General features: G+C 42.0%; 1 protein-coding gene across 1 annotated transcript in view; it reads left to right on the forward strand.

Annotated features, from left to right (window-relative positions):
- Window positions 1–17,343, forward strand: part of gnb5b (guanine nucleotide binding protein (G protein), beta 5b) — a 79,108-nt gene extending 61,765 nt beyond the window's left edge. Inside the window, exons 9-13 of the mRNA XM_063065975.1 lie at window positions 1,285–1,376; window positions 2,280–2,328; window positions 5,286–5,382; window positions 14,676–14,842; window positions 16,168–17,343. Of these exons, the coding sequence (XP_062922045.1) occupies window positions 1,285–1,376; window positions 2,280–2,328; window positions 5,286–5,382; window positions 14,676–14,842; window positions 16,168–16,179 (417 nt within the window). The 3' untranslated portion in view covers window positions 16,180–17,343. The remainder of the gene's footprint in view (window positions 1–1,284; window positions 1,377–2,279; window positions 2,329–5,285; window positions 5,383–14,675; window positions 14,843–16,167) is intronic.
- The last annotated feature ends 202 nt before the right edge of the window (window positions 17,344–17,545 follow it).

The following is a 17,545-nucleotide window of genomic DNA, read 5'->3' on the forward strand; positions in this document are numbered from 1 at the left end:
GAGTGCGTGGAATGGGCTGCTGGCAATGGTGGTGGGGGCAGATACGATAGGGTCTTTTAAGAGACTTTTGGATAGGTACATGGAGCTTAGAAAAATAGAGGGCTATGGATAACCCTAGTAATTTCTAAGGTAGGGACATGTTCAGCACAACTTTGTGGGCCAAAGAGCCTGTATTGTACTGTAGATTTTCTATGTTTCTATGTTTCAATCAAATGGGGCTTAATGTTTATTATTACTGCGGTAACGATTGACACTCTAACAGTGCAAAACTAGCATGTTGATTGGGTGCTGTAACATTTAGGTCACTGTGTCTGTTGACAGGAAGAGTGAGAAATGTTTAATGACAATAAGAAAAATACTTACGCAGCTGTGATTCAGAAGTGCACATGGTAATTTAGAAGTCCTAAGTAATCTGCTACTGTCTGGTGCTTTCATCAGCTGTCTTCTGAATGTGCTGGCTCTCAGTTTAAGGTATCTGTTCTCAGCCCAGTGGTTGTGTTAGTCAAACCTCAAGTGGGAACTTGAGATGTGCTGAGTAAATCAGGAGGAATTTTGCCAGCAAGGTAAAGACAACAAATAGTTCATATTCAATGGCAAGAAAGTCCAGTATGCAATGTCATGTTAACAGTGTACAATGTTACATTTATTATATACAATATTACATTTACAGTATACAATATTATGGTAATAGTATACAATATTACATTAATAGTGTACAATGTTATATTAACAGTATACAATGTTACATTAAGAGTATACAATGGTACATTAACAGTATACAAAGTTACATTAAGAGAATACAAATTATGTTAACAGTATACAATGTTACATTAACAATATACAATGTTACGTTAAGAGTATACAACGTTATGTTAACAGTATACAAAGTTACATTAAGAGAATACAAATTATATTAACAGTATACAATGTTATGTTTACAGTATACTAGTTCCATTTCAATGGGAAGATGGTCGAATGTTACATCAACAGTATACAATGTGCAGATCTCACCCATTATAAAATCAGGCATTATTGTCTCTTTTAGCTTAGTCTCTTTTGAGCAAAGAAATATAATAGTCCAAGAATGTGGTGGCTTAATAAACAGAACTTAACCTTGTGTTGCTTTGAAAAGCTGAGCTGATCCTAAGAAAACTTGTATTAGTGACTTAGTGGCTATTTGGATTCTTGTTATTTTGGCACATTTTGGATGTAGTTAAAAGTAAATTAAGTTCACTTTTATGCAATTCAGTTTCTTATTTGATTTTTGTTCCCATTCACTTGCAGGGTTGCGATAAGAAAGCAATGGTTTGGGATATGCGTTCTGGCCAGTGTATCCAGTCCTTTGAGACGCACGAGTCTGACATCAATAGCGTTAGGTTAGTAGACTATTATTTATCTACAAAACCCATCTTTCAGGCTTGAACTCATACAACTGTTTATAAGTAAAGTTCATCACAAGTTATAAGAAACTGCATCAATCATATATTCCAGTCAAAGAAAACTTCAAGTGACTTCACTACAGATTGCAGATTCACTAAGTTTGCAGATGTCATAAAATTAGCAGGTATTGTTGATACTGAAGAAGGTTATCAATAGTGTTGGGATAACTGATCTTGATTAGTTAGAGAAGTGGGTAAAAGAGTGGCAGATGGATTTTAATACAAATAAATGTGAGGTGATGCATTTGAAAGTCATACCAGCATAGGGCTTATTCCATGTATGGTTGGCCACTAGGGAGTATAATGCAACAGAGATCCGTAGGAGTAATAATGTTTAGTAACAATCTCTAGACAGCCTGATTTATAGGGAGAGGTTGGCCAGGTTAAGTCTTTATTCCTTGGAACATAGGAGAATAAGGGGTGTTTTGAAAATTTTGAGTGGCATGGATAAGGTGGATATAAAACAGTCTTTTCTCAAAGGTAGATGAGTCTGAAACTTGGGAGGAGGGTCAAAGGTTTAGGGAAAGATATAAAAGGCATCATGGGGCCAATTTTTCCTGCAGAGGGAGGTGAGTATGTGGAACGAGCTGCCAGAGGAAGTGGTTGAGGCAGGTACAAGAAATTGGGACTCATAGGGTGGACAATGTGATTGCATGGACCATTTGGGCCGAATGGCCTGAATCTTTGCTGTATTGCTCAGTGTCATAGAAGAAATAATTATTCAATCCCATTTTTTTTTGTTATACCATCAAAGCAAATATTTTATGGCTACGCTATACAGGACAAGTGTTATACTGGTCTTTTGCAGACATGATACTGAAGCGCTTTCTCTCACAACAGGTATTTCCCAAGTGGCGATGCCTTTGCCTCTGGTTCAGATGATGCTACAGTAAGTCTGACTTAATCACAACTAGCACAATGAAACTCTGATAATGTTTATTTTTGGTTTTGGGTTATTACTCTCACATGTAACAAGACGCAGTCAGAAGCTTGTCTTGCATACCTTTTATTTGGATCAAATTACACAGTGCATTGAACTAGAATAAGGTAAAGTAACAACAATCCAGGATAAAGTGTAAAAGCGACTGAAAGAATACAGTGCAGATGAACAACAAAGTGCAAGATCACCATGAGGGTGGATTGTAAGGCCAAGAGTCTATCTTATTGTACATGAGGTTCATTTAGGAGTCTTGGGTGGGATAGTCTTGTCCTTGAGCCTGGTGGTATGTGGCTTTAGGCTTTCGTATAGAATTGTGCAGCAGTCTACGGCACATATATGTACATAGCTAGGGTGCTTAGGACTTTTGCACAGTACTGCATATTGGTTAAAATAGGAAAGTGGTTGGGAAACAGAAATCAGGGTAGTTAACTCAGTAGTATTAGTTCTATTTGGTAACTGGACGAGATAATATACAATACTGTGCAAAAGTCTTAGGCACACTAGCTCTGTTTCCAGTATGTGTCGAAGACATTTGCACAGTACAGTATCTTCTGCCTGATGGGAAAGGCAAGATGAGAGAATGGCTGGAGTGGGGGAAGTGGTGCCTTTGATTACGCTGGCTGCTTTAGTGAGGCAGCGAGTAGTATAGACAGAGTCCATAGAAGGTAGGCGGTTCCCATGACGTGATCCGCAACTCGGCAGTTTCTTGCAGTCGCATGCAGAGCAGTTGCTATACCGAGCCATTATGCATCCAGACAAAATGCTTTCTGTGGTGCTTCAATAAAATTTATTAAGGGTTGAAGAGTTGACATGACAAATTTCATTAGCCTCCTGAGGAGGCAGAGGCTTTCTTGGCTGTGACATCAGACAGGGCTGAATCAGGACAGGGTAATGGAGATGTTCACATCTAGGAACTAGAAGATCCTTGGATCCTGAATCCTGCACACTCAGACTGTGGTGGTACTGGACCAGTAGATTTTGCACCCTGTTCACTGTTAAATCCTGTTAGTATCCAACCTGTTGTTAATTCGTTTTTTTCCAAATGTTTCAGTGTAGTACAATAATATTTCAGTGGAACAGGTGAGTTGAAGCAGAGTGAAGAAAACAAAATACAGTGAGTTTGAAAGGAGCTTGGGAAAGCTGCTCTGTTGGGTTTACAGGGAATGTGGGAAACAGGGCGCTAAAGTGTTTCAATGGAGTATGGGAATGGTATTTAAAAGGACTGTGGAAATAAAGCAGCAATAATTTTAAAAGAAGCATGGGAATGGGATCCCAGTTTAAAGGGAATGCTGTAAATATAATTCAATGAGTCACTTATTGAGACCTTAGGATTTCCAATCAATTTGAGTTTTGCTATACATTGCTTGATTTGTACATTATCCAGAACAAACCTACCAAATATTGAAAATGTAGAGTGGTCCTGGAGAGGATGTTTTCAAAAGTGGAGGAGCCTAGGACCAAAGGGCATAGCCTTAGAATAGAGGGCCATCCCTTTAGAACAAAGATGAGGAGGAATTTCCTGAGCAAGAGGATGGTCTATCTGTAAAATTCATTGCCACAGATTGTGGTGGGTGTTTAATCATGGGTTATATTTAAAGCAGAGGTTGGTAGGTTTCTGGTTCGTAATGGTGTCAGAGGTTACAGGGAGAAGGCAGAAGAATGGGATTAAGAGGGAAAATAAATCAGCTTTGACCAAATTGCAGAGCAGACTTGATGGGTTGAATGAACTAGTTCTATTCCAATGTCTAATGTTTATTGTACGATTTATCTCCGGTAAAGGGTCCCAGCAAAATTGATTTGATCAGTAACGTAATATAGGTCTCTTTGATTCTTTCTGATAAGTCTCAACAGTCACAATATAAGGCTTATGTTGTTTTTTTCTTGATGTCTTTGAACCAGCACGATAACAAGTGGGTGGTTCTTGCTTGCTGTTCTCAGGCAGTCTTCCACATCGGTACTTCTAAATAAACCTTCTTGAGGCAGTGTTTGTCCAAAATAAGAATCCAAAGGAGCTTTATGGTTCCTTAGGGAAAAAGCTGTTTCTCAAGCTTAACAATGTGGAATATTGTTGTCTCCCTGATAGGAGATCATGGACTTAATTCCTATTTGGGGAGTTGAGGATATTGTCCCAATTGACGCCACCAGTGCAATACCAAGGGGGTACTATGGGGTCACTGGTGCTGTTTTTTTGAATGTATGGTTAAATAAAAACCCTACATACCATGCCAATGGATGTAGAAAGACCCATGCAAAAAGAATGGTTGGTATTAGTGGTCTTACTAACATTTGGCCCATAATTAATCATCTTCACACTGTTGCTTGTAGGAGCTTGCTCTGCCAAAGCTGACTGCTCTTCCCACTGGATTAAAACACAAGGGCATTTCAAAAGTAGTTTAATTGCCATAAATTGAAACACTGAGGCCTTTAACTAGGTGTTTTTTAATGCACCTTCGCTCCATTCACCGCAATAGGCGGGATTTCCCAGTGACCACCCCTTTAGTTCTACTTCCCATTCCCATTCCAACATGGCAGTCCATGGCCTCCTCTACTGCCATGATGAGGCCACTCTCAGGTTGGAGGAGCAATATTTCATTTTCTGTCTAGGTAGCCTCAAACCTTACAGCATAAACACTGATTTCCCTAACTTATCTTTTCTTCTCCCCCCCCCCCACTTTTCTATTCTCCATTCTGGCTCCACTGTTATCCCTTCCCTTCTCTTCACCTGCCCATCACCTCCCTCTGATGATCCTCCTCCTTCCCCTTATCTGTTCAGAATTAGACTGCCTTAAATGAAACTCCTTTGACTCCTTTGATGTTGACCAATCTGAAATGATCCAAGAATTCCTATTGTTTTCAAAAGCAAATTTCATATTCCTGATTTAAGTAAGATTATTGCTTTTTTGCAGTGTCGCTTGTATGATCTCCGTGCTGACAGAGAAGTTGCTATATACTCAAAGGACAGCATCATCTTTGGTGCCTCCAGTGTGGACTTCTCCCTTAGTGGTGAGTATTTGTTAAAACAGAAATTGTATAACCATCACACTCAAAATGCTGGTGGAATGCAGTAGGCCAGGCAGCATCTATAGGAAGAAGTACAGTCGACGTTTCGGGCCGAGACCCTTCATCAGGACTAACCGTAAGAGATTTGAGAGGGGGAGGGGGAGATCCGAAATGATAGGAGGAGACAGGAGGGGGAAGGATGAAGCCAAGAGCTGGGCAGGTGATTGGCAAAAGGGATACAGAGCTGGAGAAGGGAGAGGATCATGGGACGGGAGGCCTAGGGAGCACCAGAGGAAGATGGAGAGCAGGCAAGGAGTGATTGTGAGAGTGACAGAGAGAGAGAGGAAAAAAGGGAGAAATAATAATCTCCGTAACAACTGTTTTCTCGCTCAGTTACGATTGTTATCCCTGAGCTGAACCTCCGAACCTGGAGGACCGGTGGATCACTCTTAGTCTGCCCTTTACCCTTTGACCTGTTTGGCATGGTTGACCCTACCAAGAGCCAAAGCACAAGGCCCTGACTCCAGTCAATACAGTCCTCTGGGTCGTTGAGGCAAGCAAGCCTCCAAAACACAACAAGGTTGTGGTCCTCTTGGACGAATCCATCACTATGGCCATTCCCAGTTGTTCAGCTGTTTCGGGCCCTCTCACTGTGAGCTAGAAGTGGGTGAGGTGTACACTTGCTTTTCATTGTTTGTGTTATTTCAACACACTTCCTTCATTTGTCAATATTCACAGAAGAACATAAGAAAACAAAGCAAAGTTCCAAGTAAAGTTATCATCAAAGTTTGTATATGTTACCACATCTTACCTTTTCATTTTCATGCAGGCAGTTACAGGGAAAAAATAGTCATAGTCATGGTCATACTTTTTTGATCCCGAAGGAAATTGGGTTTCGTTACAGTTCACCAACCAAGAATAGAGTATAAATATAACAATATAAAACCATAAATAATTAAATAATAATATGTAAATTATGCCAGGAAATAAGTCCAGGATCATCCTATTGGCTCAGGGTGTTTGACCCTCCAAGGGAGAAGTTGTAAAGTTTGATGGCCACAGGCAGGAATGACCTCCTATGACACTCTGTGTTGCATCTCGGTGGAATGAGTCTCTGGCTGAATGTACTCCTGTTCCCAACCAGTACATTATGTCGTGGATGGGAGACATTGTCCAAGATGGCATGCAACTTGGACAGCATCCTCTTTTCAGACACCACTGTCAGAGAGTCCAGTTCCATCCCCACAACATCACTGGCCTTACAGATGAGTTTGTTGATTCTGTTGGTGTCTGCTATCCTCAGCCTGCTGCCCCAGCGCACAACAGCAAACATGATAGCACTGGCCACCACAGACTGGTAGAACATCCTCAGCATCGTCCGACAGATGTTAAAGGACTTCAGTCTCCTCAGGAAATAGAGACGGCTCTGACCCTTCTTGTAGACAGCCTCAGTGTTCTTTGACCAGTCCAGTTTATTGTCAATTCATATACCCAGATATTTGTAATCCTCCACCATGTCCACACTGACCCCCTGGATGGAAACAGGGGTCATCGGTGCCTTAGCCCTCCTCAGGTCCACCACCAGCTCCTTAGTCTTTTTCACATTAAGCTGCAGATAATTCTGCTCACACCATGTGACAAAGTTTCCTACCGTAGTCCTGTACTCAGCCTCATCTCCCTTGCTAATGCATCCAACTGTGGCAGAGTCATCAGAAAACTTGTGAAGATGGCAAGACTCTGTGCAGTAGTTGAAGTCCGAGGTGTAAGTGGTGAAGAGGAAGGGAGACAAGACAGTCCCCTGTGGAGCCCCAGTGCTGCTGATCACTCTGTCTGACACACAGTGTTGCAAACACACGTACTGTGGTCTGCCAGTCAGGTAATCAATAATCCATGACACCAGGAAAGCATCCACCTGCATCGCTGTCAGCTTCTCCCCCAGCAGAGCAGGGCGGATGGTGTTGAACGCACTGGAGAAGTCAAAAAACTTGACCCTCACAGTGCTCGCTGGCTTGACAACTCCTAGTCGGGGCTGGTAGGCGAAGTGGAGGGGATCTAAGTGTGGCCTAATCATAGGCCGGAGCAGCTTCAGAACAAGTCTTTCCAGGGTCTTCATGATGTGGAAGGTCAATGCCACCGGTCTGTAGTCAAATACAGCCAATATAGCTCTCCAGGTCATTGAGGCACATAAGACTCCAAACCCTACGACAAGGTTGTGGTCCTCTTAGAAGTTTACGGATACTAATGTGAGTTATTTCTAATCTATGTTAGTATCTGCAAAGATATGTGATTAATGGCAAAGGCTCGTGCTTTCAATGCCATTTGGCAGTAGAAACAGGTCAACAGCTGATCCAGTGTTTGTCTTTGTACCACTCCTGAGAAATCAAATATAAAATACACAAGAGAGAAAGGTAGGCATTGAACAAAGAAAATAATTCAAATAACATCCTAGGTGCCACATTTCTATACAAGGCTTCCAAGATTAATGAATTCTCGGTCAAAGCTGCTAAGAGTGACTTGCTAATGAAAATTAACAGAGCAACCTCAAGGTTAATGCTTTGTTTACAGTTGTTTCTTGTCTGATGGAGTTCAGTCCGGAATTTGGGTGTTGTCTGTGTGGAGTTCACATACTCTCACTGTGACCCTGCATGTTTCCCCTGGGCGCTTCAGTTTGTTCCCATTTCCCGAGGACCTGTAGGTGGGTAGATTAACTGACCATGGTATATTCCAGTGAGACAGAAAGTGGAGGAAGCTGGTGAGACAGTGAGGATTAGATTAGATTATATTATGCAGTCCTCTTTTATTGTCATTTAGTAATGCATGCATTAAGAAATGATACAATATTTCTGCAGAATGATATCACAGAACACATGACAGACCGACTGAAAAACTGACAAAAACCACATAATTATAACGTATGGTTACAATAGTGCAAAGCAATTTGATAAAGAACAGATCATGGGCATGATAAAAAGTCTCAAAGTCTCCCGAAAGTCCCATCATCTCACGCAGACGGTGAACCTCCAGTGCCGCAAGCTTGCTGATGCAGCATCCTGGAAGCATCCGACCACAGTCCGACTCTGAGTCCGTCCAAGAACTCCGAGCCTCCGACCGGCTCTCCGACACCAAGCACCGAGCACTGAGCACCATCTCTGCCGAGCGCTTCGACCCCAGCCCCAGCAACAGACAATAGGCAAAGCTGAGGATTTGGGGCCTTCCTCTCTGGAGATTCTCGATCGCACAGTAGCAGCGGCAGCGAAGCGGGCATTTCAGAAGTTTCTCCAGGTGTTCCTCCGTGCTTCTCATGGCTGTCTCCATCAAATTAGGATTGTGCACGGCCCCCTAGTTAACAAATACGATATCATTCGGAACGGCCGCGCATGCTGCGTCACATCGCCATCTTCTCCTCCCTCCTCCGAGAATAAAGGAAATGGGATTTAATTGTAAGGAAACAAGAGTCCACAGATGCTGGAATCTGGAGCAAAAACAAACAGCTAGACGAACTCGGCACGTCAGGCAACATCTGTGGAAGCAAAGGGATAGTTAATGTCTGCGGTCACCACTCTGCATGGGGACCAAGAGCGTAGAGAGGAGATAGCCAGTATAAAGATGTGAGAGGGCGGAGTGAGGCATTGGCCGGCAGGAAATAGGTGGAAGCAGGTGAAGGTGGAAATGATGGTCAGGTGGGGGAGGGCGGGGGTGGAGACAGGAGATAACGGCTGGTGAATTGTAAGAGGCGGAGAGGGTAAGAAAAGAAGTTGGGGTGGGGGTGACGGTGGGAGGAGGTGGGGGAAGGGAGGGTGGAGAAGAGATGGAGGCTGGAAGATAATAATTGGAAACAGGAAGCAGAAGGTGATGGAATCTGTTAAGTAAGGAAGATGATAAAATGAACCAGCTATCATATCAGATTATTTTATTGTCTTCTACAACAGAACACAATGAAATTCTTCCTTACGTGAGGCTCACAGGCTAAACAGTACAGCCAGAAAGAATAAATACAACAGCGAATATAATAACAAGTGCAAAGCAACAGAATGTTGCTGAGGTAACAGTGCGATCTGAAATAATGCAAAAAGAAATGTTAGAATGCCAATAACAGAATAACCAAGGGAGCTAGAATTAAGAGACTGAGAGGGGTGAGGGGCTTGAATCTTAATTACTTTCATAAATTACTGGAGATTCCAGAGCAAACCCCAGGGAGATTCCACTTCGAGCTGCTGAACATATAAGAAACAAGAGCAGGAATGCACCAGACTTCAGCCACCCTTATTTCACTGCAATCCTCTCATAAATAGGGAGGTAAACCCTGTACTTCAGGTGTGAAGAAGAAAGTATTTCCAATGTTTTGAGAAGTTGCTTGGGTCCCAGCTGTTCACATTAGGACAAATTCAATCGGTGCTGATAATTAATAAATTCAGTGAGGGAGGAGAAATGGTCCCATTGTTTCTGATCGACTTGCTGGAGGGATGATGATTACACATTGCAGGGCTATGTCAGTATGAGCGATGGGGTGTAACAGGTTGGTGGATTGGCTCTAAGCAGCTGTCAATCACAGAGGTTCCTCCGTACACATGTATGAGTGCTTAGAGATTCGAGAAATAAAAGTTTAGAGCACGGACCAGCTGTCAGCTCGGAGGGGTTGCTCTGCAGATAGACCAACTATCTGAACAGTAGCCATTGGTCCTTTCCCTTTTGTGGCTGCTGGTCACTGCCCATTCAACTGGAACACCAGAGTGTGCCTGTGCTCCATATTGACTGGGAACCAGGCTCTCCGCTAGGCCAAGGTGCCAGTTGTATGCTGGGAACTGGAGTTTTGTGTCACAGGTCTCAGGGTTAGCCAAATCCAGTTGTTCGTAAGTGTGAAGCCATGTTTATTTCCCCACAATAATTGCAAAATCCTGGGGATTGATATGTTTTTCCAGAGGCTAAGGCTCTTCTGTGTCCCTACATGTATCTTCTTGTCACTTATTCTACTACTGCTTTTAATTGCTACTCTTTGGAGCTCTGGGTGATAAGAGAGGAAACTCTGTGTGCTAGTTTTCTTCAGGGCCTGCTCTAGGCTTCTCATTTGCACAGGTATGAAGGGGAGAACTGGAGGCCTGGAATGTGCTGCTATACCTAAAGGTGTCTGGGGGAGGTGGGTCATGGTCAGTGGAATCTACTTTGCCAACCCCTAAATTCACAGGCCCCAGGCCAGCACTATCACTTATTCAATGGCAGCTGTTAAACCCAGATTAGGGCTACCACACTCTTGATACTCTAGAACCTGCTGCATTCGTTTTTTTTTTGGTTGCCTTCTGCCTTCATATCTGTGGATCTGGGGTTGTGGCAGCTGGCAGTGCCGCCTCCCACGATACTAGCAGTCCTTTCTAACAGGATTGGAGAAAGACAGGCACACACGAACACACACAACATTCCTCTCAGCTTTGAGGAGAGGTTGCAAGTAGGCATCACTAAAGCTCTCTCCCCTTCTGGATAAGGCCATTCTCTGGTGCCATGTGGACACTGAAGTTCATTATTTCCCCATGCATTGCAAACATTGTTGATTGACATGTCAAGAAGTTACTGAGATTGAGTCCAAAGAGCAGTGAGCCATTCCTCAGCTCATAAATTTCCCCACACCGCTGCTGAACAGCGCGGACTAACTTAGTTTATCTCTCAAGACTCCACAGGACTTTCCACCCAGCCTCCTCAAGGACATGGCAAGCCGGGGAAACTCACAGGCTATGAGGGCCAGCCTCAGTGTGATGAGAGATTGACCAAGCTATTCTCAGAGAAGAACCAGTGAAGTGTTAATCATTGCAAACTATAAAACCTATAAAACCCATTGCAACCTTGCAATGTTAAGATTGTTAAGAATGTTAAGAACATAGAACATAGATCACAACACAATACAGGTCCTTCAACCCATAATAAGATCAATCTAACCTTTCTCTCCTACATAGCTCTCCATTTACTGTCATCCATGTGTCCATTGAAGTGTTTCTTAAAAGACCTTAATGTATCTGCCTCTATCACTACCCCTGGCAGGGCATTTCATGCAGCCATTTCTCTCTCTGTAAAGAACTTACCTCTTACATCCCCCCCCCATACTTTCCTCCAATCACCTTAAAATTATGCCCCCTCATCTTAGACATTTCCACCTTGGGGGGAAAAGAGTCTCTAGCTATCTACTCAATTTATAGAATTGTTTTGAATATGTAAAATGAATCAGATGGCCACTGTTCTTCTGCATGAGAAATTCCATTTTCAAAAGATGTCCAATGACTAATCCAATTAAAAATGTTATAGGTAGTTTTCAGGATATGAACTTTATGGGGAGTTTCCAAGTCAAATATTTTTGTTCATTTTGGCTGTGGCTGAGAAGAAAAACATGTTGATGACATCGGTGAAAAGGAAATACCATTTACTCCCTGTGAAGTGAACTGTTAGTCTGGGGGAGCAAGGTTCAGCAGATAAGAAAGTCAAGGGCTGAGCCTGTCTTCAATCCATCTTCTTCATTCTAAGTAGACTTGAGAGTCATTGCACAAAAGGCTACTCATTTTGCCTGTGGATCCAATGTAAGACGCCGAGTTTAATGGCAGCGGCACAGCTCTGCTGAGTTGAAATGTCAGCTTTCAGTGAAGTTTAAAGATCTGTGCAACTTTCTGACGAGGACTGAGAAACAAATGTTAGGCGCAGTGACCTGTTAGCTCCCATCCTTTTGCTACCTTGTCAAAGAAATTTGGAGTTTGAGAATAGGGGAAATATTAGTGGCAACAATAATAAAATCACGAGCTTTTTAATTGTTGTCGGAAGGTGGATTTCATTGTTTAAAGTAAACACCAACTACCACCATTTATTTCTGGTGTTCCCAGTTCAGACCCAAAAACTGTCCCTGTAGGCTTGGAGAAATGTGTCTGCTGTTGTGTTTTTTTTGTTAGATTATAAGACCATAAGACATAGGAGCAAAATTAGGCCATTAAGCCCATCAAGTCTGCTCCACCATTCCATCATGGCTGATTTATTATCCCTCTCAACCCCGTTCTCCTGCCCTCTCCCTGTAACATTTGACACCCTTACTAATCAAGAACCTATCAACCTCCTCTTTAAATATACCCAATGACTTGGCCTCCACAGCCATCTGTGGCAATGAATTCCACAGATTTACCACCTCTGGCTAAAGAAATCCATCCTTAACTCTGTTCTAAAGGAATGTCCTTGTATTCTGAAGCTGCATTCTGGTCCTGAATTCACCCATTATTGGAATCATCCTCTCCGCATCCACTCTATCTAGGCCTTTCAATATTAAATAGACTTCAATGAGATTTCGTTCCCCCCCCCCCCCCAAATTCTTCTAAACTCAGGCACTCCTCGTGCATTAACCCTTTCATTCCTGGGATCATTCTCATTGGTCTCTCTCCAATGCCAGCTCATCCATTCTTAACTTTCTTAGATTAAGGGCCCGAAACTGTTCACCATAGTCCAAGTGCGGCCGGACCAATGTCTGGTAAAGCCTCAGCTTTACATACTTCAGATGCCTCTTCACTGAGATGCAAGAAAGTCCAGTGTCACACAGCTTGCCTATCAGTGAATCACATTGAACTATCATCAGGAAAAAAATGAGCTGGTGTGAAGCTGTGGGAAGAAAAGAGAGAGGGAAAGTACCGATGCATGGCGGAGAGTGTAAAATGTAGGACATGGAGAGAAAGGCACAAGGGTCTCAATCGGAAGCAATGACTGTCTGTTTACCTTTACAGGCTGCCTGACACACTGAGCTGCTCCAGCATTTTGTTTGTTGCTCAATCAAGAGCCTCTCACATGAGCTAACTGGCTGAGCACCTGTGGTTGGTGCAGGCCCAATAATGTTCCATGTCATCACAAGACAACGGTGCAGATTCAGCCTCCTCTGACTGAAGAAATGCCCGATCTCTGTACTGCAATGGGAATCTGACCGAATGGATACCACCCCTTCACCCAGCTTCCTACATCTGAGGAATACTCATTGCCAATCCCAGTGAAAGGAGAGTGGGCCTCTGAAACAACTATTCCAATAAAATTGTTCCTTCAGCCCATTACTGCAAGTAATTCTAAAAGCAAGCACATCATTATCGCCGGGAGAATTAAGTACAAAAGAGAGAGGTTATGCAACGGGCTTTGTTAGGAACACACCTGGAGTACTGTATCCACGATGTGCCCTATTTATCCTGAATAGCATGGCAGTGTAGCAGTTAGCGCGTCACCGTAAAGCACCAGCTCTAAGATTGTTTGATCCCCGCCACTGCCTGTAAGGAGTTTGTACTTCTTCCCTTGACCATGTGGATTTCCTGTGGGTGCTCTGGTTTCCTCCCACATTCCAAAGACATACGGGTTAGGGTTAGTGAATTGCAGGCATGCTATGATGGAGCTGGATGCATGGCGACACTTGCGGGCTGACCAGCACAATTCTCACCAATTTGATTTGATGTAAACTATGTATTTCACTGCATGTCTCAATGTACGTGTGACAGATAAAGCTAATCTTTGATCTATTTGTCTTACTATTGGAAACCATTTGGATTATTAGGCTAATACCTGGCAGGAATGGGTTGCATTTTGAAGAAAAGTTGGACAGGCTGGGCTTGTATTCACTGGAGTTTAGAAGAGTGAGAGGTGACTAGTTTGAAACATGTAAGGTCTTGAGGGATCCTGACACAGTAGATTTGAAGAGGATGTTTTCTGTTGTGGGAGAAAGGATCTTTGAGGTGAAATGTTTCCACAGATACTTCCTAACCTGCTGAGTGTTTCCTGCATTTTCTACATTTATTTCATATTTCCAGTACTTGCTGTTTTTATTTTCATTTCTAGAACTTGGGATCTTTATTTAAATATGGGGGAAAGACTTTTTTGCTTTGGAACGCAAAGAGTGGTGGAGGAAGAGCGTTACGATATTTTTAAGGCAGAGGTAGATAGATGTGATAACTAAAATAGTAAAAGGTTACCAGGAAATGGTGGGAGTTGAGATAACCAATGAGTTGTCTTCTTCTTGGGCTCAATGGCTTCCCTCTCCGTTGTCCAAAATCAATGGTATGGTTGGAGTTCATCAATGTTTCTGTAATCCATTCTACAGGCGATTGGCCTACACAGCTTCACCAGAGCCCTATTGGCCGGCCTTACCTATTTCCCCCTCTCACAGCGGGGACGTAGGGTTGCACTTTGAGAGGCAACCAATGGATCATCCCTGATTTTATGGAATGGCAGCACAGGTTTGGGGTTGTGAGTCCTTTCGATTCCTAACATATACTTCTGTCTTGGAATAATACATTTGGACTTCCCTGCAGGTCGTCTCTTGTTCGCTGGTTACAACGATTACACCATCAATGTGTGGGATGTGTTGAAGGGAACCAGAGTATCCATCCTCTTTGGACATGAGAATCGAGTCAGCACTTTACGGGTTTCCCCCGATGGCACTGCCTTCTGCTCAGGATCATGGGATCATACTCTGAGGGTATGTGTTTCGGTTGTTATTAGCTCTATATTACTGATTTTTTATGTACACCAATAAACAACATAACAAGGTTGAAGGATTACATGACCTAATTAATATACCTATTGAATGGGGAAAATCTTTACCTTGTTGCTCAGAGAGAAATTAAGTGCAAGGTTCTAGACATGTTTTCCCCATTCTCAAACACTCCATTTCTGCTGTAAACCTCCTTTTCTGAGGGACAGCTAACACTGGACAAGGCATTGATGGCTGACAGCAAATAGCCATAGCTGCTGCTACCATGAGAGTCAATGGGTCAACCATTTTATCTGGGCACGAGTCAAACTCTCAGTGTACAAGTCAGGCTGTCATTGTCATTTTCACATGCCTGGTTGGGACATATCTCTGTCCGACGGTGACAGGGATGTGATCACTGGTGATTTTATGGATGAAAGTGTTAGTAAATGGTATCTATGTATGAAGGTGTCTGCATATCACTTATTGGTTGGATAGTTGTAAATGCATTCGCTGTTTCATGCACTCAGTGAGTGAACTGCTTGAGGAACTCAGCAGGTCAGGCAGCATCCATGGAAATGAACAGTCAACATATCCCCCACCTTTTTATTCTGGCATCTTCCCACTTCCTTTCCAGTCCTGAAGAAGGGTCTCGGCCCAAAACGTTGACTATTTATTACTTTCCATGGATACTGCCTGACCTGCTGAGCTCCTCCAGCATTTTGTGTGGGTTGCTTTGGATTTCTAGCATCTGCAGAATTTCTTGTGTTTATGATGTAATAACATAAATGTGTTGAATTCCACTCTTGAAATCCTCTACCATCGAAATCATGAAGTTGAAGTATGAATATTGTTGCAATTTGATTACACGGAACAGACTAATTTTGTCTTTTTAGAGACTACTCCCACAAGAGTTGAATAATTCTGGCTATAAATATAGCTTTCCCATACATCCAAAGTAGACTCATTCCAGGTGTCACTCTAAGCTTGTGAGGTTACCTGAGATGTCAATCTGACCACTTTTTATTCTGCCTTGAAATCGCTTCCAATCACCAATTAATTTCTCTTGTCTTAAGGTTCTGTGGGATGTAGAGTCTCCAACGTATCCTGAGAATGAATTTTTTTATGCACACTTTAGGCTAGTGAAATTATACACCAATTCTGTGCAAAAGCTTTCTTGTTTATCCTGAAGTTAAAACATTTAAAGAAATATTTGGCATGAACTCTAAATATTTCATAGTACGTGAGTGGTGTAAACTGATAACCCTTAACCCTTTGTTAAGCACAATCCAATAAAAACTTTGATTTTTATTTATTGTTTTGTTTTGCAGATTTGGGCTTAAAGCTTCCTGGAGCTGATCTGCCATTTCTGAATGAAGTTTCCATTCCAAGATTTCGCAGTACGGTGGCTCAACTCCTAGATCTTGTGTCTGCTTTAGAAAATGTGCAAATATTGGGGATTGTGACAATTAAGTGAGTCTGTAGTGACTATATCATTATTTAAGAAACCTGGCAGGATTTCATGTAATCACGGATTGGTATCATAATTCAGTTTCACTTGTATCGAACAGAATGTTTAGAAGTAGTTGCCGCCTTTTCCAAAATGCCAATCAGTAGTTGGTTTCCACACTTCCTAATTACTTTTCCATTTCTAAATGTTATTAAATACATATTTATATTAAATCTCCCATTTTCCCATACCTTTGAGTCCATGTTTTGCTGAAGAAAAAAGTCAGCTTAAAGCAAAGCTCTAGAACAAAATGATATATGTAATGTGTTGTTGAGTCAAAGTGGCAACTTTATTGGGGACAGATGTTTTGAAAGATCGCTAGAAAGCACTATTTATGTTTTATTGCTAAAGATAACTACATGTGGTACTTTTATGGTTAATTAATGGACTAGACAATGAAAAAATGTAGAGAATCTATTTAAACTCACCTTTTCCAAAATGTATGTACTTGTATTATGCAATATGAATTGTGTGGAATTGCTACAGCACTATTAGGTGGCAAATTTCTCTTTCGTTTTAAGCTCAGCATGTTCATTTTGTCAGAATGTTCTTTCTTTCTTTGTTTTTGATACACAGGATTGTAAAATACTGTTCTGTAGCAGATGACAAGTCTGGGCTAGGTCCGTAGACATTGACTGTTTGAAAACTCCACATATTGCAGCAGGCGAAAATCTAGTCAAAAGTTGTTGTTTAAAGTTGTATGTTGATGTAATCCAATGCAGTAGTTTTAAATGCACTGTGAACTTTTCAAGATTCTAATGTTTCATAAGAAGTGCAATATTACAATGTTACTGCGATCTAGGCAAAAAGTAAGGCCTTCTGACTCGATGAAGGCTCCTTGTTAAAGCACTTATTTTCCTGTAGGATCAATTGTATGATTTTGGTTTTGTTTCTGTAATTGTTTTGTGAATATTTCAACAGTTCTTTTGGTGAACACTTGTGTAAATCTTTTGAAATGTAACACAAATAATAAATGGCACCTATAATATTTTAAACAATGGCAAACATTCTGAATCTTACAAATTTACCTCATAGATTATGCTGCCAGTGGAAGTGATTGAGGCAATGACCAATGACATTAACAGCATTTGAAAGGTACTTGGGCAGGTACATGAATAGGAAAGGTTTTCAGGGGATATGGACCACATACTTGCAAAGGGGACTAGCTTAGACGAGGGTCCTGGTTGGCATGGACCAGT

The sequence above is a fragment of the Mobula hypostoma genome, chromosome 13 (assembly GCF_963921235.1).
Source record: "Mobula hypostoma chromosome 13, sMobHyp1.1, whole genome shotgun sequence".
In the NCBI taxonomy this organism is placed as follows: domain Eukaryota; kingdom Metazoa; phylum Chordata; class Chondrichthyes; order Myliobatiformes; family Myliobatidae; genus Mobula; species Mobula hypostoma.